The sequence below is a fragment of the Lygodium microphyllum genome, chromosome 27 (genome assembly GCF_053477565.2).
Source record: "Lygodium microphyllum isolate KBCC chromosome 27, Lygodium_microphyllum_v1.1.10, whole genome shotgun sequence".
Taxonomy (NCBI): Eukaryota; Viridiplantae; Streptophyta; class Polypodiopsida; order Schizaeales; family Lygodiaceae; genus Lygodium; species Lygodium microphyllum.
Window position 1 is genome coordinate 81,154,076 of NC_141161.1, and position 26,468 is coordinate 81,180,543.

The following is a 26,468-nucleotide window of genomic DNA, read 5'->3' on the forward strand; positions in this document are numbered from 1 at the left end:
CTTTTTCCATGCTTATCAAGAAAAATGTCTCTCTAAATTTAGCTCCTACTCTAATAAGGAAATTCGAAATTCTTGATGATATCATGTGCATTACATATCTTTGGTTGGCCATTTTTTTAAAACAATGAAAGATAGCTTCTAGTTAGCTACTTAGGCTTCAAAGTCCCCACTTCCTCCATAAGCAACCTCACCAATTAGTTATTCTAATTTTTTTACGAGAATATATGCACATCATCTAACTCAAAGTTCATGGCTTTGCATTTTGTCCTCTTACTTGCCTCCATTACAATTGTTAGCTCTTTCCATCACTTCTACCTTAATAGGCAATTGGCATCTTGATAGCCCCTTATCATAATGAAAACACATGCATGTGTTCTTAGCACAACTTCATGGCCCTTATGCTACACTTTTGCCTTTCACCATCTCTCAACCAACCAATCTTTCATCTAGGTATCGATTACTCATTATTTCTCAAGGAGCTCAATTTTTGAACTACCTTTAGGCATATTTTTGTGCTTTTATCGCACACTATTTAACTTTTAACACTTTCCCTTGGCTCTTACATTATATGAGGACATATGCCTTTGTTGATGACTCTTCTACATAGATAAGATGGATTGGGAAAGGGCCTCGGTCATTTTGGATCATCTTGAAAAGTGCAAAAGTGACAATTCGCGTACCATGAATTGCCAAGGCTAGTAGAAAACTTTCAAATTTAGAAGAAAGTAATTTCACCACTCCCTATATATGGCAATGTTTCAAACTTGCTACTTTATTTCATCCCATTTGCCTAAGTACTCTCTTTCTCGTCTATAGACTATTGCAAACACTTTCATTCTTCATCGCTATACCTACGCACTCAGCCTACCTCTCAAGCTTCTCACCAATCGCAACTTGTACCCTCATTTGACTAATCAATCTCCTCTTCTTTCCCATACCCTCCTCACACTTCCATCATTTCCACCTCTTTTCTATACCCACTCACACATCTATTGCCACTCAACATTCTCTCACAATTCCTACCTTCACTTCACCATTTCTAACAACAAGAGTGGTGCAAGTTGAGAAAGAGGTAGCATTGTTCCTCATTCGCAACATTGGCTTTCTTGGCATTTGCTTTTCTAAACTTCGTTCTTTCAACATCAATCTTCCCTTGAAAATCAAGCTACTTAGTAGCAACATGCCTCGAGAATTGTTTGAAAGCTCTTTGATTAACCAAGTAAACAAGGTGACTTAATTACAAGGGCCTACCAACATGTTGTAAGAAGGTATAGTCACAAAAACTTTTGTGGCAAAAATAAAGAAACAAGCAAGCAAGAAAACAAACCTTTAAGATTTAAACTTGTAGCAATTTCAACTATATGGTAAGCATGGTTGTGTAAAGATAAGGTTTGGATCATTCCATTTCTATCAACTTTAGATTATTTACCCATTGTGTCTTACAACATTCTTCATATTGGAGCTATTGATAGCTTTTTTGCACATTCTAGGAGTGAAGCCGTCTCTACTAACAAAGATAATTTGCAAGATTTGAATTAGTATTGACCATCCTTGTTAGTTGGTTATAAGATGTAAGAGAAGACCATAACAAGCTACCTTTGACCCCATCTTCCAAAAATCCATTTGTGACACATGCAAAGACCTTATCCAAGATGCGTTCATTTTGTATGTCCTCTTTATAATGTGGAGATAGAACAATAGACAGGGGTCAATAGTTTTCCCTTGCTTGGCATTAGTTTGGCGAAGCTTTGCCTCCATAACAAGTTAAAGGCAAGTTTTGCTATAGTAATCAAATGAGAGATGCATAGTAGAAGCAAGCATGAACAATATAAAAAGAGAACACACGGATGAAAGTACAGTTCTTTGATATCTATACACATGACTCACAAATAGGCACATCTATATACACCCATACTGTCTTGCCTTCATCATTAGAAACAAACATAAAATCAGAAGAAAAGAATGCAAAAGTACTCCTCAAAATGGACCATAATGGCTTTTCTTTTGCAATCATGGATGATTACCACTTGCTTTGAAGAAAAGACTGACCAAAGCAATCCTAGCAAAGGACACGATTCTCTAAAACAAAAGTCCAGATGATTATAGGCTCTATATGCAAATCACAAATAGTATATTTAAGAAGCCCGTTTCTAGGCACTCAATCATAAAGCAGAAAACTCATGCATAGATATACGACCTTACTCCAGAATCTCAACCTGCAAGTGTAACAATGGCAGAAAACAATAACATTTGATACAAATCTGGCTGTAAGCTGCAATTTAGCATGGAAACCATTGTATCTAGGGGTTGTACAACAACACATCATATTTGTCGGATGGGAGAATTCCTGACTGGCTAACAGCAAGGTTTGAACTTCTTTTTGTCAGAGTGCAGTGATGCGGAAGCGTAGGACAAAGACTGAGAGAGAGTGAACACAGAGAGAAGAGGGAGAGAGAAAAGGAGACATTGTAAATGCAGAAAATCTGCAATTTAGTATGTTGTATAAGAGTGCAGAAATATACACGAGGACAAAGGAAATATCTACGTATGTCTCCGACTTGATGATCTTGATCTCCATTAGCCCAAGCACAAACTATCTTAGCCAACAGATCTCAAGACCAAAATTTAAAGTCAATAGATGATTGTGTGCTCACAATCTGGCTATAAATAGCCAAAAAAATACGAAATAACAGCACTAGGTCGGCTGCATTAAATGTAGTCGATTGTAGTAAAACTGTCCGACTGCACCCTATTGACATGGCACTGCCGTACTCTGCTGTCCAACAATTGTCCAGGAAATGACTGTCTAACACCTCCTCTCAAATCTTGGACGGGTCAAAAGACTAAGGGATCTGAAATGCTACCGAAGAATAGCGGGAGAAGATGCACCTGTTTGGGTTCAGTCATGAACCCTGCCAAAAGATCCACAGCAAAACAAAGATCAACACGAGTATTAAGAAGCCAAATCAAGGATCCAATCAACTGACGGTAGCATGAAGCATCCATCACGAGAGAATCTGAGTGTGAAGTGGCCTTCCAATTTGGATCCATAGGAGTAGTAATGGGCCGATAAGTCTCCATCTCAAAAGTCACCAAGAGCTCTTGAATGTACCTTTGTTGACAGATGAAAATCCCCCTCTAAGACTGATAAATCCAAGAAGAAATGAAGCCCCAAATCCGTCATCTCGAATGTCTAATGTAAAGCTGTCTTAGTCTCTCAGACCTTCTGCGCATGATCCCCTCTCAGAATCAAATCATCAACATACAATACAAACAACACACGACCAACCTCGGAAGTGTGTACATAGAGCTGTGGATCAGCCTTGGAGCGCTGATGTCCCAACTTCGACTAAAGAAACGAGTCAATCTTCTCGTTCCATGCATGCGGAGCCTACTTGAGGCCATACAAGGCCTTCTTTAAGCTGTAAACTTTCGCATCCAAGGATCCAAAGCCAAGAGGTTACTCAACATAGATCTCCTCCTGCAAGTCACCATTCAGAAAGGCGGACTTCACATCCAGCTCATAGACACGCCATCTCCTATAGCCAGCCAAGGCAAGAACAGCTCAAAAGTTCGCCATACGAGCAGTGGGGGCAAAAGTATCATGGAAATCATTGCCGGGGCGCTAAGCAAAACCTTTAGCAACAAGGCGAGCCTTGTGCTTGTCCAAAGAACCATCACTAAGGTACTTGGTCTTAAAGACCCACTTGACACCAATCACCTTCTTGTGAGAGGGACGGGGCACAAGAGACCAATTGCCATTCCTCTCAATAGCCTCTAACTCTACTTCCATAACCTTCCGCCAATGATCAAACTACAAAGCCTCCTTCACTGAAGTGGACTCACGATCCTACATAACACGAGTCAGCAAACAATAGTTGGAGCAAACAAGCTCTGAAGAATGTGCCTGGTTCTTCCGTGACATTCACGGTCCATCCTGCGGTTCCCACTTCTCAGGAACCCCCTCAATCCCTGAATCTCGGAGTGTGTCACGGGCCCAACAAGGAGAAGGCCGGACCTCTCCCCGTCATGCTCCATCTACTGAAGACTTGGGAACATCCACCGGCGGAAGCTCCTCGAGGGTGGCCGATGGAAGTGAAGACTCAGAATCAGAAGAAGAGTCTCCATCAAAAGACCTTGGCTCCAAAGGAACTATTGTGGGAGCCCAACTCCCCCCTGGATCTCCAAGAACGAGATGCTCCTCACCCCCCTTTGTGGCCAGAACTTCCACAAACCGCACATCTCAGCTCGTATAGACATCCCGCTTGACGGGATCAAATAGATGATAACCTTGGGACTAGAAGCTGTAGCCAATAAAAACCTGTCATCGAGAAGCCGCCTCGAACTTGTCACGCTGCGCCTTCGAGATGTGCACATAGGCGTCATACCCAAAGATCCTGAAATAAAAGACATCAGACTTAGTTCCGAAGTAAGCCTCAAAAGGGGCCATCCTGTCAACAACCGAAGTGGAAGATCGATTGAGGATGTGAACTACGATAGCCACTACCTCGGCCCACAAAAACTGAGGTGTCTGTCAGTGCTCCATCATGGTGCGCGCCATCCCGATCACACTTCGGTTCTTCCGCTCCAAATTGCCATTCTTTCGGGGAGTGTTGGTGTTAGCAAACTCCTAGTGAATCCCCCTATTTGCACAAAAACGAGCAAACTCATTAGACATAAATTCACCTCCCTTGTCTGAACACAAGATCTTCAGTCGCCAGCCAGAACGGTTCTCAAAGAAAAGCCAATCCTTGAAGTGAGAGAAAGCCTCCGACTTCAAAGTCAAGAAATAGGCCCAAGTCATCCTGTTGTAGTCATCTACGATCAACATAAAGTACAAGCTTCCCTTCAGGGACTCGATCCTCATCAGGCCACAAAGATCCATAGATACAAGCTCCATGGGTGTAGCAGACCGCCTCGAAGCTGTGTTGGGAATCGCATCCCGATGCAATTTCCCACAAATGCAGGAGACACATGGCTAATGGCTCACCACTATATCCGACAAACCTCGGACAAACGATCCTTGTGACGCCTTCCGAAGGTATTCATAGTTCAAGTGGCCGAACCGAGCATACCAAAGCTCGGACTGTGTATGAGAGGTAAGAAAAAGAGAGATAAGAGATGTGGAAAGCTTCAATTTGTAGATGCCAACCTTCTCATACCCTGCAGAGATAACCTTCCTCGATCCACGATCAAGGACTCGAACAGTATCACTATCAAACTCCACCAAGAGACCAAGAGCACAAATCTTATGGACCAAAAGCAAATAATACCCCAAACCTAACACATGCAACACCTCGGAAGTGTGGGTACCACCACATCCATCTGAAATAAGTTGCATCTCACCCTGCGCAACAATAGACACAAAAGAGCTATCTCCAATGAAAATCTGTCCATGCGAAGGTCGCAAATGGGCAACACCATCGGAAAAAGGAGTTATGTGCTGTGAGGCATTGTTAACCCTCAAACGAACAAAGGTGAAAAATCCGAAAAAGCTGAAGCAGAAGACAAGGCCAAGGCAAAAGTGAAACGGAAGACGAAGGCGCGCCAAGAAAAATCTAAAAACGCAAGAAGCGCAGAAAAATCCTAAATAAGGGAAAAATGCGCACAAGGAAAAGCACAAGTCAATACTTTTGTAAAAGAGTGCAAGCGCATCATGATTTAATTTAAGGAGGGTCGGGCTCTCACCCGTGCAATTTGTAAATATAGACGGGTGGTGGAAAGAAAGCTAAGAAGATAGAATGACAATGGGAAAAAGGGCCTAGGCCACGGCCGACCATGTAAAAAAGGGAACAAGGGGATGACCGCCCAAAAGGGATTTAGGGTTTTGTATATAAAGTTGAAAAGTGAATGAGAAGCTCATTTTTGTGTGTGGCCAAAAGTGGCTCTCCTCTTCTTCTTCTTCTTATTTTTCTTCTTCTTGTTTGCTTGAGCTTGTGCTTGAGAGAGGAAGTGTGAGAGTGTGAGGGTGACAGACCGGGGAGGAGAAGCTCTCCATCTTCTCCTCTCTTTTTCTCTTCTCTTCTCTTCTCTTCTCTTTTCTTGCTCGCGGTGATGGAGCTTGAAGCGTGGAGCTTGAGGATGGAGCTTGCTTGAAGCTTGCACTTGAATCGTGGAGCTACCAGAGTGCGCAGAAGAGGAGGTAACTCGATCAGCATGGAGGTAAGCTCACTACACCCATAGATATGGATGGCGCGTCGGCTATATGAGAGGTAGCCATTAGTGCTCGGCTTGGAACGCTTGAAACAATAAGCGGTCCGTGGCGGTCCGTGGATCTTAGCGGTTGAGCGAAAGCTCCCACAGGCACCACTACCCACAATCCACTCTCGAGCCTCGAGAGCTGTCATCGCAGCATCAGAAGTCTTCGATGTAGAGTTCTGAATGATTGCTCAGTGTAGAAAAGCAATTGATGAGGGCCCAGCCACCGCTCCAAAATCCTTCGTGTCATTCCTATTGTCCTTGTCTTTGTCAGGGCAATTCTTCTTCCAGTGACGGTCGTCCTTGTCTTTATCAAGGCAATCCTTCTTCCAGTGACCGGTCTTACCACAAATATGACAAGTCGATTCCTTCTCTTTCTTGGTTTTGTTGTTCTCTTTTTTCTTTTGGTCCTTGCCCTTCTTCTAAGAGGCTTGACCAACCAAAGCCTCCGATTTGGAAGCATTTTGTCCCTTCACCTGTTCCTCTTAGTCCAAGACCATAGGAACCAACTCTTTCCATCGAAGAGTCGACTCCCGCCCTAAAGCAATAAGGACGGAATAAAAAGTACCGAATCGTAGGAGCAACTGGGGCAATAAAGTGATCACCATGTCTTCAGAGGAAATAGGCTTCTCCACATTTTGAACCTGCATCTGAAGCTGTTGAAGCTTGTTGATGTGTTCCCGAAGCGAATAAGACTTATTCACGGGCAAGGTCCACATCTGCACCTCCAAAGAAGCCCTCTTCATCAAGGTCATCCGGTTGTATATCTGGTCAAGCTCCAGTCATATCTCTCGAGCCACTGTCAAGTGCTCGATATAAGCTATCACAGCTATGGTGCAAGACAAAAACAGAAAAGATCGAATCCTCGCATTCAGTTTATCCCAATGAGACTGGCCTTGGTCAACTTCGTATAAGCATTGGAAAAGATTTTGGACTCATCCCTCACAAAGGGCCTGTTAATCTCCTCCATCACCAATTCTGTCAAATCATAAGACTCCAAAATGGCCAACATCATCACTCGCCAGATGCGGTAATTGTCACCATCAAGCTTTTGATCCGATGGAAGAGCTGACAGGACAAGCACCTTCCTATCCATTATCGCGTAGAACTCCAAATCAATATCTGTAGACAATTTAACCTGCACAAAAGCAAAATCAACCCCTTCTGACTGTATAAACGTGACCTTCTAGGGGTGGTTCCTCTGCTGCCCAAACCGTCGGAGGCGATGAAAAAGTAAAATCTACAATGGAAAGCCTCAAGTGCAGCCTTCCTCCCCTTCGAACAGCAATAACCTGCAGCAAATTCACCGATTGGACTCCTTTCCCGCACGCCCACGCTCGCTTCAGCCTTGATCCAATGCATAGCCTTGCAGCTCGCCCTCGAATCCTAGAAATGGAGCCTTGTGTCGCACTGAAATCTCCTCTTCAAATAGGTTCATCCCTCAGTTAGTCCATCTTCACCGCTCCGATACCATATCAAAGTGCAGTGATGCGGAAGCGTAGGACAAAGACAGAGAGAGTGAACACAAAGAGGGGAGAGAGAGAAAAGGAGACAATGTAAACACAAAAAATCTGCAGTGTAGTATGTTGTATAAGAGTGCAAAAATATACGAGGGGACAGAGGAAATATCTGCGTATGTCTCCGACTTGATGATCTCGATCTCCGTCAGCCCGAGCACAAATTGTCTCAGCCAACAGATCTCAAGACCAAAATCTGAAGTCAATAGATGACTGAGTGTGCCACAAATTGGCTATAAATAGCCAAAAAATAGGAAATAACAGCACCTGCAATAAAACTGACCGACTGCAGTAAAGGCTGCAGGTGCTGATGTGGCACTGCCATACTCTGCTGTCCAACGACTGTCCAGGAAATGACTGTCTAACACTTTTGCATCAAAAAGTTTTACCAAAATAAGAAACATTTCCACCTTATGCAGGGGTGAACTTTGAAGGCTGCTACCTCATATTCCCAGAGCAGATTACATGCAATCAGATTTTGGCCCTATTCAGGTGATTCTGGTGATGCAACAGAAGGGCAGCAGGAATTGCTGGCTACCTGCTTTTGTTGTGAAAGGGTTGAAATGAAGTGATATTGGATTACACTATATTAAGAATCACCACAAGCAAGGCCACAAAGACCACAACAAAATACAAAGAATCATCATTAGAGAAGAATTTGAGGAAGGAGCAAGGATACTGACAAACCAGAAAGCTATTGCTTTAATGTGGAGCCTACATGGTAGTGTTGTGGAAAGACTCGTTGTACATTTTGAGCATATTGCCCATCACATGAAATAAACATAACTTCAAATGGGTTGAAACATTTGGCCTTTAAGAAAAAGGATACCAGAATGATACATGTTCAAAAATTCCAGCTTCTCCCCTGCCTGACAACACAAAATCCATAATCCCAACTGCACCTGAATTGCAGGGGTAAAAGGTTCATTCTGCCTAGTTGTATAAGCGACAATGTGGCATAACTAAGCTGTCGTCTGCAATGGAACTGTGCAAGATGTGAAGGCCAGGACAACAGTGCTGAAACCACATCTTACAATGTCCACCATCCAAAAAACCTCCACTTACAATATACTCGTGTTTAAAAAGAACTCTGCCAGAAGCATGTCTCAAAAACATCAGTGAAATACTGATCTACAGCAGTTTGTGATAGCTTCCAGCACTAATGGAATGCACTGGCATATCATGAAAACAACATTGGCGAAGCCAGGAGAGTATTGGCTGTACAGTTGAGAATATAAACTCTACATTCAAAGCATCATTGCTTTCTGAAAGATAAGTTCACGGCAAGAATTGTTTTCTGTGAGAAGCAACTATGGCTGCCTTACTCTCCACCAGAAATAAATTTAATCTCAGAGCAATTACTTGGTTCCATTAACATCAGGTTTTTGGGCATCTGTACTGCGGGGAACCACTTTGGCAGGTCTGGACCTCTCAGATTGACTAGCAAGGATACAAACTTGCATCAAGAAAAACACAGTGATGAGTCCTCCCACAACCCAAACCACACCAGCCAAACTTGAAAATAAAGGTCTCAAGAGCGTTACAGCAGTACATAGCAATAGTGTTGACCAGATCAATACTATCTGCACAAATACCAACAGACATCATCATGTAAGCAGTGATCCAATTACATCATAAAAATCTCGGAATTGCATCTTCAACATCTAGTCAAAAATATGTTACTCTTCTCACCCAAAGAGGCTTCATTGACCTAGCAATAGGCTTGTAAAGTTCCTCGCCAAATGTGTTTCCTGCTTTGTGCCTGTCTAACAGATCATCCTGGCAGTCAACACAAATAAGGGTCAAGAACTGCTTCTGTACCATAAACAGCTGCAGAAAAAGTATTTGTACAATTCTTTAAAAAGTTTCTCGATGTACCTTCAAAACAAACGTATGTTTGCACCATTGTGCAAGACCCTCCTCTGTTTCTGGAAGTTCTGATATTGCATAACGCTTTGCATGTATATGAAGCTGCATTACATGCAGGAAATAGAGAGAAGTCCAGAGTGCAGTCATTAAGGCAGAAAAAATCTGCAACAGTGAACTGATTCAACAATAGAAACAAACTGATTCAACCATAGAAACAAACTCAAGCCTTCAAGTTCCAGCAGCAGCAGCAGTTCTAACAATTGCAGCAGCTGTTTGAAGTTTGCATAAAATGCACAACATGCAGAGTTGGGACTCATCATGCAAAAAAATTCTAGACAGTAGGAATGATGGTCCAGATGGAGATCTCATTCCTGTCACAACTTCTGCAAGCCTAATGGGGGTCACCGAAGTTCGAACCCATTACATCAACATGCACCTCGACCCAAGGATGCCCATTGACTCCTATACATGTTCTCTATTATTACTCATTCTATGTTTTCATACTGGATAAAAAGGCAGATGACATATTACAAGTTGTATGGTAAGCTATGAAATATTTTCATAATTTCTATATGTCATTCTATACACAAGCTAGATAAAGCATACTCTTACTATCTAGAGTGTCATACAAAGTGGTTAAAATGCCTTTTTGAGGAAATCTTAATGAGCCAAAAAATAAGATAAATTGGAGGCAAGTTTTGGTAGCTCAACAGTGGTTGTATTTATAAAGAAATACTAGAACACAAAAGCTAAACACAAATGTATGACAAAGCACAAAGTAATAACAATAGAACTTAAGAAGCGAGGAGTAACTCAGAGACAATGAAGACGAAGGAATGAAGAATGAATAATACAATGCTAATTACAGTAAACACACTATGCAAAGTGAATTACAAACCTCAAGCTCACGGGTCTTTAAACGGATTGGTCAGAGATGAGTTGGAGAATATGTCATACTCTGAGCACATCCCAAATGGCAACACACAGCCTCCAAGCAGTCACCATCTGCTGTAAAAGGCTGAGAACAATAGTGCAGGCTGCACTGTCCGAAAAATGCAGGGCTGAAGATGTTGTCAACTGATCTAACAGTGTGTGCAGCAGCAAACAGACACCAGACAGCTCACTCTCCCAGAGACTCTATAGATCTAGGGCAGCAGCTAAGATAAAGGCAACAGCCGTGTTGATGAGATGGCAGCTGTACAGCAGCAATCTAGCAGAGATTGTGGGGTTTGCGACAGTGGCAAGGCAATGGGCTGCATCGGACAGGTTGAAAACTAGTCAACAACAGCAAACGCAGCAGTGGAGGAGGCCGATGCAAGCACCTGGCTGATAGACAGCAGCATGAACTGAGGTATCAGCCTGGAGAGGGATGTAGACAACAGTAGACAGGGCACCAACAATCAGTAAAACAAGGTGTACACTGAGCAGTGGGCAGCTTTCTATTTATAAATGTGGATCCTCCCAAAATTAGGTTTGGCTTATGGGGCACAAAGAATTTGGTAATTCTCTAGGAAAGTTTGGTAATTTAATGCTTTGGAGCCATTTGAAAGAGCCAATTGAATATTTAAGTTTGTAATGCATCTTTAGCTCAACAATATTCTGCTTGTGGGAGGTCCTTCATAGCCCTAAAGCAAGCCTCAGGTATGATATCAAAGGATCAATATATCCTTTAGCTCACAAGGATTCATCCACAACTAGAATGATGTTATCATTTATTTGCATTTAGCTACTTCTCTTTGCTTCATTACTTTGTATGTGGATGATTTGATTATCACAAGATCGCATGCAACCAAGGTGGCCAATATTATACATCAGTCACACCATACCTTTTGAGATGATTAACTTGGTTCAGTTAGATTATTTCCTTGGTAGAGATGTTATTGATGATGAGCCAGGGATTTTCAATTTCCCAGCACAAGTATCATTAAGAGATCCTTAACACATTCGGCATGGCAAAGTGTGTACCGCTATGACTACACCCATGCATGGCTCTGAACTCCAAGCCTACACATGATGATGGTTTGGCGTTGACAGATGGTACCCGTCACATAATCAGTTGATTGAATATGAAACCAGTCTTCCTCTTTATGAAAGGGTGGTGGAACCCTAAAATGCACTGGTCCACAACAATTCACAGCAAGCAATAAATTCATAAATAGATGATAAACTAAAAATTTAGCACTTTACCACGTTGGGCTAGATTGCCGATAAAATTGAGACAAGCCGACATCCAATGGGCCCCAAAATTGACACAAGCCGACATCTGATTGGCCCCAAAATGTTACCGCCCAATGCGGTATTTCTTTTCGCATTAATTCCAAAACATTTGTTGTATAAATAAGAATTGACCAAGCCAATTCTTCAGCAACGTTTGGAATAACAAGCTGTCCTTTGTAAACCAACCACCACCAAGTTCAGTTTGCCCCTTGATCCAATGCGCATCCAGGTACAAATTGGGTCTTGAACACTTGCACACAGTCTCGAATGACCGGCCATATCAAGCCCCAACTTGCCCTCTTTTGCTGTTGCATGCAAATTAGCCCAGCCATAAACCCAAAATCTCATCGACTCTACTCTCCACTGGTGGAATATGCATTGCTAACCTTCTTGAATCACTGAGACACACATGCACGCATTCCAATGCTACCGTGAAAGCCCTAATTTCACTGGTTACACACTGAGATCAGCAGATCAACATCCACAACACAATCAGGTTCAAATCTAAGGCTCAAATCTTCAATTTTCATCGCCAAATTCAGCATGCATCTGACATTGAGGTGGAAGAAAAGTCCTGGTGGGGATGGCTGCACTAATGAGTTTTTTGACACTTATGCCACTAGTCACTTGATATTGCTGCTAAGACAGGGTATTCAGACTTAGCGTCCAGCTTCATATCCGGGCACCCATATATGCCATGTGGAAATTATCATTCTAGGTCACCATATTCAAAGTCGACCAAATTTGTTTTTCTCTCAGATCAGGTCAGCCAGTTTTTCAGTGCTTGCCTATCTATAGGCAGAACATTGGACATATTGCATTACACATTCAGTATCTCATTGTGCCTGAGGTTCACAGCTTGGGATCATTCAGTTTTCTGCCATTCTCATTGCCTTCATTCTCCTTCACACTGTTCACCCTTTGCACCTCTATTTCCATCAAAATAGAGGTCAAATTTATCCAAACCCAGCCAAATGTCCCTATTGGAGGGACCAGGGGATATCCCACCTAGCTAACTTTTAGCCATGTTCTCCCAACCAGAAGCTCCAGGATGGCGTTCCCAGATCCAGAGGCCCCAATAGCACCTGATCTCTGCTTGTCAGCCCTGCCAGCTGAATACCGCCTGTTCTGGCAACCTGCAATCTATTCACATGACTGCCCTCTGGAATTTAAAGGACTGCAATCTATTCACGTGACTGCCCTCTGGCTGCCACTTGGTGTCTCTCTTGTCCAGCTTTTGTTGACACTTCAGGAGGCAAATGCAAGCTCACATACACTTGCCCTCTGTCCAGCTCCAGGATGTCCAAGTGGGTCACACTCTCCTTACAGCCGTTTCACGGGCTTTCCTCATTCATCGAGCTCAAGGATGTCCAAGTCAGCCACACTCTTCCTACAGCCATTTCATGGGTTTTCCTGATTCAGTTTGCTCCTGGCCTCTTCGGTCTTTCCTTGTGCTATTGTACTCAGCAATATAATGAGATTTCTCTATCCACCATTGTGCAGTTTAGAGCAGCTAATCCCATGCTTCTCTATCAAATCAAAAACACATGTAAAAGACTTGAAGAAAGCCAGAGTCAAATCCAGAACCTCTCTTCCTCTTCGATCTACCAGGCACAAGTTTAGAAGGCTCCATTGTGTAGAGCCAATATACATGTATGATCAATATGCAGAGCCAGAAGACTCGAACTAATAGATAAGTCTTTAAGGTTTCAGGGTGTAAGAAAATACTTTACCACAGAATATTGACCATTGAGGAGCCGCTTCATGGTGGGTGAAGGAACTCCCTTTGGGACAGCCACTGTTATGTCATAAACAGCAGGTACAAATTCACGCAAGTTGGAAACAGCAGAGACAAATCCCTGCACAAGACCATAATGCCTTTTATGCAAGATATTTTAACTTGATTTTCACCATTGACTGAGAAGAGCATTCCAGTGAGAGCTTGCCTTTGTTCGAGGGATTAGCACATTTCTTGGAACTGGCAAGCCTGAAGCAGCAGCAAATTCTTGAGCTGCTTGGAGCTTAGCTTCTGTAAAGCGAGTGCCCTCCACAAAAAGTGCTAACCAAAAAGGCCGTGGAAAACCTTTTAGACTTTTGAAGCTTGCCTGTAGAAAACCTAATATGTTCAATATAGTTCATATGAATTACAAATTGCATATCATACAATTGTGTAAACATGTTGGGCTCCATTTCAGAAAACAAGGCCTTAGCATCATATAGACTATAATTGATCGACTAACCTTTAATGTACCCTCATCCTTAGCCCAGCTTCTTTCTAAAAACACATATTCTGAGAACCACATTGACCATCCCATCACCTGAATACAAACAGAAGATAGTGTTCCTGGTAAGTTGACTGAAACCATTGTATGCCAACTAGTTGAAAATTCTTAAGAGTGGCCTACAAATAGGATCAACTACCAACCGGTAAAAGCTTGCTAGACTTCTTCATCACTGCTCGTGTGCTACCCAAACAGCCTACTCGCTGCACCAATTTATGCACAATGGGAGAGTAAACAACGTAATATAATAGAAACCTCACGATGACGTTATTGCAAGGATATGGGACTAGAAAACACTTGGAAGGAAGAGCACAGACCTGAGCTAACACCCAGCCAACAAGCCAATCAACATCACTGCGATGATTTGGAATTACAAGTGCATGCTCTTTACCTGTAGGAAAACCATGCACAAGGATAACCCCATAAGCTAAAATACAATTCCCTCTTCAAAATAAAAGCATGCTCCAATGAATTAAAAAATGTATTGCAAGATTAGCCATTGCAGGAAGAAATGTAGGGAGATTTTACCCATATGGCTCCAAGTCTCGGAATCCACATATAGGCAAATCTGTCAAATGACAGCATTGTTAGCACATCACAACTTATGCTACTAACTATGTATTAAAGTGCTGAAGACTCTGCCATGTAAGGATCTAACAAACCAAATCTTACTCAAAACAATTGCTTTAAACTGACAGGCAAAAACAAGTGTGCTTACCCTAAAATCAACCAAAAAGCTGCTTTTATTGTTATTTTGCCAGTAGGTTGAATATCATGACATGTGCTAAGAAGCTAAAGCACCCGATTCCCGTTCTTTGATTTGTCATGACAAGAAAGAGCCCTATGCCCATAAATTCTCCACTGAAAAAATACATTTCTTTGATAGATTCACGTGTCTGTTGATAGATAGCTGATTCCTGCTCTACTATGGTGTGTACTTTTCTACTGCTATCCAGCCCTCCCAATCCCAGCCCCATCTCCAGTACCTGTGTCTCAGCAGCAAGAGGCTACATTTTCAGAGTCCCCACACCAGCCCTAGTTCGATTAGCACGACGTGTCACCCATCCAGCACTTATAGCCAGCTTTCTCACTGCATTTTGGAGTTCCGCATCAATTCACGCCCTTCCGATCCCTAGCAGCAGCATTCATAGCTGTGACAGACCCAAAGATGTTTCCCTGCTGTACCTCCTAGGCATTCGTGTGTGAGTTGAGGAAGAAGATGATTCCTGCTCTACTATGGTAAATTTGTCTTCAGCCCCAAAGATTTTTCTCTGCTGTGCCTCCTAGGAATTCATGTGTGTTGAGGAATAAATCGATTCTTGCTCTCCGCTATGGCAGGTTTGTCTTTCGACCAAAAGATGTCTCCCTTCTGTACTTCCTTTTGTTTTCGAATTGTGTGTGTCCCGATCCTGCACTTTTTAATTGAGGGCCAGCTAGATCTATGCACTCCTAGAAAGTGGCCTTCAGTGGATGGATCTTCAGGCGCCTTTAGTGAATCTAAAGTGCAGTAGAAACATAATTTTTCATGCACAATGAATTAAACTGGAACTAAGCAAACAAATAACACACAACAGTGGAACAAGAATGCTCCCACACTAAAAAGATGACATATGTTAACTGCAAAACCTAGCACCTCTTGTGGTACTTCTTTAATTTACAATACAGCCAAAATAGGGGAGAAAAAATATCATGCATCTATTCGCTGATCAGATTCAGCAAAACAATGCAGTCCCAAGTGGCATAATGGTGTCCACAGCTAGGAATCGCCTCCCCTGCCTTATTATGGAATCTCTCAGCTTGCATACAGCACCAAACAGCTGCCTCAGTTGCATGTGCCATGCAGTCCCAAAAATTTAAGGAACTGCTAACAAGTGGTAATCTTCACTCCCCAGTCATGCAAAAATCCCGTGCTGATTTTCTCATATCCAAATATTCTTAGGCTGCCCAAATTTAAATTTGTAGTGATTGTCCAAACTTTGGCTCACACCTCAATTACGAGTACCTTTGGAAGGCTGCTCATGGTCAACTTGTGCATCCCAGTAAGGCTTCACACAGGACTAAGCAGCCCTTGGAGCTTGTTTCGACGGACTTATGTGGACCAATACGGAAAAAATCCCTTCAGGGGAGTATATACTTTAAGCTAATTGTTGATAATTTTAGCCAGATGACAATAGTAACGTGTGGTGTCTTCTACCATGTGAGATAGTGTGGCTTTGGCAATGTTAGGAGAACTTCGTTGTCCTCAAGCAAGTCCTACTACATTGCATTGTGACAATGAGAGTTGCATTGCTTTGGCACGGAATCGCAAATTCCATGCTATGTCGAAGCACCTTGAGATTGTTGGAATATCAAAGCTGCTACATGAAAAGATATGTACAAGAGGGAGAAGAGAGCTCAAAGTACAAGAACAAGATCATGCTTATTAAGTTGCTCAAAGTACAACTGGGATACTTTCTCACCTACTGAGAGTGAGCCTTAGGGCTGTTTATATAGCCTCTAGATGGCTAGGGTTAGGGTTTCCCTACCCTCAGGTCTATTCACACTCATCTACCCTTATCCACCCTTGGATACAATGGGTTCACATGCCTATCTCTGAACACCCTCCTCAATGTCAAAGTGGCATTGGATTACATGGGATAGAAATGTCCCCCCCCCCCCCAAGGAAACGCCTTTATAAATTAGGCTAAAAGAGGCTTATAGGTATAGGATTTATAGATTTAGAAGAGTCGATCATTAGGTGTGTTGGAGACATAGCTGGCCTCCAATTCTTTTGGTGCTTCCTGTGGAGTAAGGACATTTACTGGTGACGTGTCCTATTTATTTACATTTGTTGCACTTCATTTTGTTGGGATACTTTTCCAAGAGTTGCTTACAATATGTCCCTTTTTATTGCAAAAGGAACATTTAGTGGAAACGGTATAAACAAGGAGTTGGTCACAGAAGGCTAAGGTAGATGCTTCACTAACCCTTGGTTATTTTCTCCTCATTCAGACAAGACTAAATGACGTTTTCAAGTATAGGATTTGGAATATTTGTTAGAGTACTTATAAGAGTTGGAAAGACATTCCTTACAGCTTTTAAAAGTATTGCAATGGCATCTGCTACAACAAATGAAGCCTGTACCGAAGCTAGTTGGGCCCCTTCATGTGGGAAATGAACTTCCCAAAGTCTTCTCCTTTTTGGAGTTCTTCCCTTTTGCACCATACAATTTCTCAAGCTTATCCCACTTCTCTTTGCTATTGAAAGTTGGTCAACATGGTGGATTAAGGATTCATCCAAATGCAACATTAAACAAGGCAATGGCAGTCTCTATTCCTTTACAAAGGAGGCAATAAGAGTAGAAGTAGATAAAATACACAGCAAGCTGAAAGTGATTTAGAATTGATTAGAAAAAAAATAAGAAGATAACATTTAGAGGCAACATGGTCTATGTGTTTATAGATTTACACATAGCCTTACAGTGTCACTTAGTGAGAATGATTGTGCTAAATGGCATGCAAATCTCAAGTTTAACATTCAGATTTCTGATAAACATCAGCAAGCAATGACTGAGAAATGTAACATTAGTGCTTACAAACACTCATCTCACGGTTTATGCCTCACTTGAGATGTGAAATGTCATTCTTTTGATGAACTTAATGATGTCCACGAAGTGTGTCCGGCCCTAAGATGGAGCTTCTACATTTGCAATGAACTCTAGATAAGGTTAATCAGTGATTAGAATCACTGTTAGTGTCAACCAGGATGATTAAGATTGAAAGAAGAAAGCTTGAAGCTTTCTGGCTATGGCTGCCAGCCAGACACACAGTTAGGGTTTTGATCAATGTGGCCGGCAAAGGAGGAATTTTGCCAAGCCCTTTTAGGTGGGGATAGCCCACTCGAGGGGTTATCTAAGCCCCATGGTAACCGCCACCATTGTGCCCTTTGTGATGAGTATGATCAGGTCGAATCTGCTCAAACTATATCTGCACCCTTTTCTGCATATTTCAATAATGCCAATTCTTGGAGCGAACAATGTCGACAGTTTAGATGACAACCAATTGCGACCTCGGTGGAAAAGAGATCCACAGAAAAAATCGTGAGCTGATATGCCCTCCTTTGGCCACACCAACTCCTCCAAGGTCTGCAAGTCCAAAACTGGCTATGGAGGTTGAAGGATAAGATGAAAAATGAAACTTTTCTTGTGCACTTAGGCTGAGATGAAGTTAGGGGAAGCTCAATGGATTAGAGATGGCTCTCATACCATGTTGGAATATCAAAGTTGCAACATGAAAAGATGTGCACAAGAGGCAGAAGAGAGCTCAAAGTACAAGAACAAGATCTTGCTTATTAAGTTGCTCAAAGTACAACTAGGCTACTCTCTTATCTACTGAGAGTGGCCCTTAGGGTTGTTTATATACCCTTTGGATGGCTAGGGTTAGGGTTTCCCTACCCTCCAGTCCATTCACACTCATCTACCTTTATCCACCCTTGGATACAATGGATTCACATGCTTATCCCTCAACAAACATACAATATCATTTCATTCGAGAGAAGATCCTGGATGAGACCATTGATGTGGTTTATTGCAAGACGGAGGATAACTTGGTAGATTGTTTACAAAGCCTCTTTCTCAAGCCATTCTTTGACAGCACTCTAGATCTTTGAACCGTATGCCCCTTCCAAGATCTGAGAGGGGTATTAGAGATTTATTCATCCCCTAGACAGGCATTGGCACGTTGCTTTTGTATAGTTAGCACCCTCCAGCATAGTTATGCATTTCCTATTTTTCAAGTCGAACAATTCGATGTAGCCTACAAGTCATTTCCAACATTTTCAAGCAATCAAGTAGGCTAGTCGCGCTATGCAGGATGCCACGTGGCAGTCACACTTTATTGCGCAACATGTTAGACATTATTTTACTCAACAATTGCTTTTGTTCAGCAATCGACCAATTTTTACTTGTGACTTGATTATTTTATTGGCATTTTTCTTGCCTATTTATAGACAGCCTGCCGAGGTCGTCATTCACTTGGTTTTTCAAGTGGTGAGAGAGATCGGCTCGCAAAGATACATTTGACAACCCGTGTATACATTTGCCTTCTTCATTTCAGCATTCATCTACTGCAGATTTCTATGTTCTACCGTCTCTTTTCTCTCTCCCTCTTCTCTCACCTTCATTTTCTTTCAATCCAATCATACACTTCCACATTCACTGCACTCTTAACAAATGCGGCCACTATTTAAATTAACTAATCAATCCTTCACACATGTATACATGCCTACCATAATCCTTCACATGTATACATGCCTACCATATCACCCACTTATTTGGATATAGCCCATGTGCACATGCATTAGATGACCAAAGCCCTATGTTTTAAATGGGCTAACCCTTGGCCACATGTCAAATGTGTTGACAATCATGCCCCCTATCACGTGGATGTGAAATTTTGATGTTTTGCTTACCATTTGGGTTAGACATAAATTAAATATGCACATGTGGCGCATAAGTCAATTAAGTCTGTCACAATAGTAAGCCAAGGACCTCGAGAAGTCAATGGGTGTCAAAAGTTGCAATAAACTATATTAGTCAAGTACTAGGTGGTGCTTGGTGACAAATTTTGGCCTGAATATTTTATTAGCCCTTGTTAATTAATTAATGCCTAGTTCGTAATGCATGTTGTCACTAGTGACATTAAGAACTAGGCATTAATTAATTCATTGATCAATCAATTAATTAATGCTAGTTCAAGGACTAATAAATGCTTAGGATTGCTTGGATGATAAATTAACTTAGCCAATTTAATTGTTGTTGGTTGGCTTCTTTTTTTTGAGCAAGAATTGATGATTAAAGTATTTTCGAAATTAATATGCTAAAAATTAATTTAATTGGGCTGAAAATTGCTGAAAATTTTAGAAGGCTGCCACTTGGCAAAACCTTCTCATGCAAGAGGGAAAAAGGCTATTGGCCGCTGGCGGAACCTCATTCCAGCATTTTGAGAGCTGAAAGGAGTAACAGAGAGGCCAAGCTATTGCAAGCGCCTGTTTTGGAGGCTATTTCAGCCATTGGAGAGTGCACGAGAGGCATGCAATAACTAATCAAGGACTCCCAAAGGCTAAAAACAGCAAGATAGATCATCTTTGAGGCTGGCGCCTGCATTTTGGGCTCCAATGTTTGGCTGCAGTCAATCAGCCATTTACAGCATGACCGCATTGAATTTCAGCCAATTTTGGTGAACAAACTCTAAATTTCTTTTTCTCCAGCTTTGTATCTATTCTCTCAGCCAAATTTACAACTTCTCTCAAGAGATCTCAAGCAAATTCAGTCTCGAAAGAGGGTGCAATTGAAGAATTTCAAATGCTAAACCCTAATTTACAGCAAAAAATAGGGTTTATCAGCCACCTTGGGAAGAGTACTCAGTAATGGGGCCTAGTACCTTAAATTTAGTTGCTGAGACTTGGGCATTTCGGTGAATTTCAAGAGGCCAATCACTCATCATTGGATTTGGGCCAAAATCTGTCATCCATGAAGTGAATTGAAGGCCAATCCTCGATCAAACCAAGGGGAAAATTGATTTGAAGGCTTGATATTCATTTATAGCAAGAGGCATTGTATTTCAAAGGAGATTGGAGCAATCTAAGTGTACTTCACCCAATTCTAATAGAAGCTAAAGAAATACATGTCAATTTTGGGGCCAATCAAGAGTCTACTATCCAAGATTGATTGGTAACATTTGTATTTCAATTTATGTGAATTTTATGCTTGCTAAAATTAGTGCTTAGTTAGGTTATTTACCACCCTATCCGAGAAGGAAGGTTGGTTTTACCCCTTGAACTCTGTGCATGTATATTCTTTAATACACGCACAATTAAAACTCCTCAAAATGTCTGCAAATATCACACTAACTAAATAGCACTTCAATTTGTGTGAATCTTTTTGCCCCTTAAGAATTGTTTTCATCCTCAAAAATAGAACAAGGAAGGTCTAGAGGCAAAGTGGGAAACCTTCTTTTAACAATGCTTATGCACACCCAAGTTAACTCTCTTCTAAACTATCCTTCCATTTTACCAAACAGCTCAAAGAGTTCTACTATCTCATCCTCTAAGATTAGATTATCAGATTCACCAAGATTTTTCCTTAGCTTACTCACATGAAACTCTAGATGTATCTTACTTGTAGCAAGAGGTCAAAGCTTGTTAGTCATTTCATTGATCTTCTTTCGTATCATGAATGGGCCATAATATCAAGGAGACAACTTTGGAAATTGTCTAACCACCCTAAGATACACACGCTCTCCTACCTCAAATCTAGAGATCTATAAGGATTAGCATAGGCTCCGGCTCTATCACATGCTTTGTCCCTTCACTTAGAAGGTTTTGCCCACACATGGTGGAGATTTGTTCAGCGAGAAAACCAGCAGTTTCGTCATTGGGAAGAGTTCAAAATGCATATGATCTAAGTTTTTGTCTCCCCGTTGGAAAAAGAACTCTTGGCTAGGCAATGGTATCAGTTTGATCAGCGAAATCTCACCGTGAGGGAGTACACCAACCAGTTTATGAACTTATCCATGTATGTTGAGGCAGTTAGTGATGAGGCCAAATTGCATAAATACATTTATGGGCTGGATGCGCATCTCTCAGCTGATGTAATGGCTCAAAAGCCAGCCACCCTGTTTGCAGCCATAGAATTGGCCGAATGCTATAGTCGAAAGTACCACCGCAATGAGAGCATGCAGCCCATTGCCGGACAGCAAAGATACCCCAGTAGGCAACCTCCCATTCATATCTTCCAAAAATCTTCAACTATCTAAACTTTGTCCTTTTACAAGCCCACTACATAAGATGCTCTAGGTTGAAACCCATAGATCAACATAAAAGGATTAAATGCAATGGAAAAGTACTTGGCACTGTTATACGCAAACTCAACTCAAGGTAGGTTCATACCTTCTAAGATTTGGTTAATCCTTTTGGTTTGCCCATCAGTTTGTGATTGATCTGTCATAGTCGTGTGAAATTTGGTGTCCAAGCTCCTAAACACATCTCTCCAATAATGACTATTGCACTTTCTATCTCAAACAAAAACATTATTTGCCTCGACTACCTTAGTCATGACGTACACATTGGACTACTTCATAGTGCAATCCTTGATATAAGTTCTATCACACTAAAATATTTCATTTTGATAATCCATGAATGCAAATAAAATGGCTCAAAATTAGCAAAATCTTTGAATACCATTGAAATAATACAGATCCATATATCCAAATAAGACAAATAAGATTCCTAAATCATGAAACCGATATAACAAACCATGTTTCGAAATCCTTGAATCCAAATGAAATAGTTTAAAAGTTCCCCATTTTCAAGATCACTAAATCAAGTGAAATAATTCACAACCCTCATCCTTGTGGAGGAAAAACGTGACAAGGTCTCCACACTCTAAATGAGGTCTTCATTGACACCAACTAGAGCTAAGGCACCCTGGAGTCTTGCACCCCAAGCCAACCATGGATAGTTCTAAATGAGACACAAACTTACAAAGCATGAGAACCTAAGCATTCATTTGCCTTTCAAAGTTCACCATTGTGAAGCACTAGGGAAATACTAGAAACAATGGTTTCTAGAGCATTTCCACATGTAAGAGAACCCAGTATTTGGGTGCACATACAAGGTCCTAGCCTAGTGTTGGGTTGAAGACCCTTCTTAAGGCTTTTATCATAATAATATGAAGCAACAACAACAAAAAGATAGTTGCTACAGACACAAAGAACAAGAACATATGAACTCAGAAATAGTGAACTCGAGAAACAAAATCCATATATCAAAACTCAACAATGTGTACAAAGGGGCGAGTTGTGGGCAACCAGCAAAGTGCCCCCAGTGTCTCTATCTCTCCAGCAAGATGCAATGTACATGTATCAAATGATCGTAAGATGGAGAAGAGGTAGCCTTTATATAGGCTAAAATAATATAAAAGAACAAAGAGTTCGACCAGCAATTAATAAGGTCATTAATATAGGTCAGCCCATAACTATGGTACCTACTTAGAAATGAAATGCACGAATACATAGTGTGCCCATACAACCATAATATGTACATACATCACTAACACTCTCAAATCATGGGTGATGAGTACAATAGCCAATGATGAATGCCCCCCCATAGTACATACAACAACAACAATAAGATAGGGACATGGATGGCCAAGCAATAAGTGATCAAACCACCACCAAGTTGCCTTGGAAAGACACCGATGTAGATGTCAATCATACCAATCCCTTAACCACAAGAGTTTAAATAGTTGAATCTTGATGCCCATCACAACCAGCTCTGCAAAGCATGTCATGACCATGATTCCCCACCTTCAGCAAAGACCACCAAAGCATCACCTCATATCAAAACAAACTAGAAGCAAAGACCACTCTTTGTCTCACCTCCCATCATGAACCTGCAATGCAAACAAGCTCCAAGATTTGAATCTACCAAACTTCATAAGTGTGCCTATACAAAGCCACACTTACGGTTCACCACACCTGCATATGGATGAGGCTAGCATGCCCCACCACCACCACCCTTTCACACTAATTCTTTGTTGCATGATCGAAATCAAAATCAAAATCTGAAGAAAAAGGAAAATCGAAGGAGTTCTTGTCCATCTTCTTCTCCTGCTCCTTCCATTTCAGCAACACTGCTAACTTCTTGCAATCCTTGTAGAGGTGCCCTTCTTGCCACAATGATAGAACCAACCCTTCTTCTTACATGTGTTCTCCCTATCTAAAGCAACCAAAGCACCTAAAAGGGAGCTCGAAATTTAAAACCTCCCTTATAATCATAGCACACTCCTGCTCAAGTCACACAGATGTCATGTATTGGAAACTAACAGGAGAGTTTGATATCTAAGCTCATAAGGTGTTTGCAGCACCATCATACTCCAAAGGAAATTTCTAGAGAACATCCCCCACCAAATGGACTTTGAGAAGAGAGAACTGCATGTTGCAAAGCTGATCCTAGATCTATCGATCTATAAGAACGAATGATTAAATCGTATCAGTAGCCTCAAATCAAAAATTTTGCAACTATAAAGGGTAACATCTCTCATGGTCATAGCCTCATACATAAGTTGGAGCTTCCCACAACTCAAGAGTTGTCTTGCACAAGTTAAATGCAGGTAGAACTTTTTTCCAAATGCATCAAAGAAGCATTGAACATGCTTTGGCATTGTTGTCGCCCAATCTAGGACTGCTTCCTCATAATTGTCGTCATGGAAGAGGGGAGGGTATTAGGGGATGCAAGGGAGAACCTGAATCAATATCTAAGAGATGCTTGTGCATAGACTGTGCTTTCATTACCACACTCCACGTTAGATAGTCAGGGTCTTTAAGCTTGCCATCAGTGTTACAATATGGAGGAGTCATTGATAGATGATATGCAGAGAAGAAAATTACAGGGTGTAGAGAGAATACCTAAGGCACTTATGGTTGATAATCCAAGACGTACTACAAGACAACAGGTTAATATTCTTACTATATGTGCTCCTCAAAGCTGAGCTTTCCAGAGCCACGATGTACTACAAGAGAACACGTTAATGTTCTTATTATATATGCTCATCAAAACATTTTGTCACTTTGCAGCCTACAAAAAAACTTATCTAACAATGAACAATGGACATGTCCCTTAAGAAAATATTGCATAAAGTGGAGATACGTCACCCACGTGCACAATCCACAAAACATTTATTTCACTTCGTTTCACTCCAAGCATCAAGAAAACAAATAATATTGAGTTGACCCAAAACTAATTTGCACATGAACTTTCAAAACCCTAGCCAATTTTGAGTTTTGATCATAGGAAATAGGAGAACCTGGACTCCAGCCCACCAATCCAGGAGCCAGACTAGTTCGGACCATAGAAGCTCCATGAGAAAAATGTTCACTCTTCTGTAAAGACTCCGAGAGAATGGCAGCAGAAACACCAGAGTGAGGACCTGCTCAAACAAAAGGGGAGGTTAAATGTTACAAAAACGGAGTTGATAGCACAATTAGCCCAGATTCAAGTATGTCAAAATTCTGACAAAATTGACTCTCCGTTCCCGAAGCCATGCACGAAGTCCACATAAACATAGTTTCAAGAACTCTCCCGCAATACTTTCCCCCTACCGCCTGACCCCTCCCACTTGGACTTTGGCACAAATATAGCCAAAATCAGCAGCAAGAACAGGGCTACCTGAAAAGTGTTGATTACAATGCCTGAGAAGAAGAAGAGAAGCCCCAGAGGGAGCACTATGGAAAAGGAGAAGAGATCCATGGTCGGAAACCAGAGAAGGCCTGGATCTTCTCTCTAATTAGACCTCCATAGCCACGGACGAGCGTCTGCATCTCCTCCCCCTCTCGCGGCTGTGCCCAAAGCAAAGGAGAGAATTGGTGGTGGTGGTGGTGGTGATAGTGGTGCGGGAGTGGGAAAGGATACACGCTGTTGAGCCCCTTTAGAGACTCGATTGACGATACACCGATCACATGGCCGGACACACCTAAGGCCCGTTTCGGACACATCCAGACGGAAGACCCTGAAAAGGGCGTTGGTTGCTTCCGTGAAATCTCATTCATTGCGTTTTGCCGTTCGATGCTTGTAATAATATAATAAAATAATCAGAAGTGTTTATTTTTTGAGGTTGCAGAGCCCTTCTAGGCCATTATTGACCTGTTGGAGAATCCCAAAGTATTGCAAGCAATGCATTTGAAAGGCAAAAGAAAAGTTTTACCCTTCTTAGAGAAGAGCAAAATTTTTCTAGCATTGCATTTGAAGGGCACTTTTTTCCTTAAAAGTTAATATATTACATTATAAATAAATTATTAATCTAATTACCCAAGCCCCAATGCCTAATGACTAAGTTAGAACTTAGTAGTTATTAGTGAGATTACTAATTTACTACTACTATCAAGTTAGTAATAATAGACTATAGTATGTACTATATAGTACACTCTAAAGTCCTAACTCAAAAATCAAAAAATCATGAGTCATGACCTGCCACCTGCGGCGGCTGCAGCCTCATGCTCTTGTGACCTATCGCCATTGCTTACAAGGCTCGAGCGTCAAGCAAGAGCCTAGTCCCTGGAGCCCTCGCCTGGTCGCCACAACGCCAACCCAACTTCCAAGGTGGAGCTGACCAACGGAGTCACAGACCGCCATGATCCATCTTAGGTAGTAGGACTAGACCGATTGGTCGATGCCAGTGGTGACTCATGAGTCACAGTGGCCCATCGGTGCCTCTAGTCTATCACTAGTGGAGTCGTGAGTCACGACTCACTGCCCAGCACCCACCACGCTCAGCTCCAGCTGCCACCCACAACAGCCACCTTGGTACCCGATGCCCTAGAGGTTGTTCCCTCAGCCGCCACCCATAGCA

The 26,468-nt window shown here is 41.8% G+C and overlaps 1 protein-coding gene across 3 annotated transcripts; it reads right to left on the reverse strand.

The window, feature by feature from the left end:
* Positions 1-8,774: 8,774 nt before the first annotated feature.
* LOC148012522 (1-acyl-sn-glycerol-3-phosphate acyltransferase PLS1-like) lies at positions 8,775-25,604 on the reverse strand. 3 transcript variants are annotated; one of them, XM_087669344.1, is made up of 11 exons: positions 25,289-25,604; positions 24,927-25,049; positions 14,612-14,651; positions 14,401-14,474; positions 14,227-14,286; positions 14,042-14,119; positions 13,748-13,906; positions 13,535-13,660; positions 9,594-9,746; positions 9,408-9,494; positions 8,775-9,298 (listed from the first exon to the last, which is right to left on the reverse strand). In XM_087669344.1, the coding sequence occupies exons 1-11, from the start codon at positions 25,367-25,369 to the stop codon at positions 9,074-9,076; spliced, it is 1,206 nt and encodes a 401-aa protein (XP_087525470.1). In that variant the 5' UTR covers positions 25,370-25,604; the 3' UTR covers positions 8,775-9,073. The 3 variants fall into 3 exon arrangements, with proteins under 3 accessions (XP_087525470.1, XP_087525471.1, XP_087525472.1); XM_087669345.1 differs by having other exon boundaries at positions 9,594-9,686; positions 25,289-25,601; XM_087669346.1 differs by lacking the exon at positions 25,289-25,604 and adding an exon at positions 14,802-15,580.
* Positions 25,605-26,468: the final 864 nt, after the last annotated feature.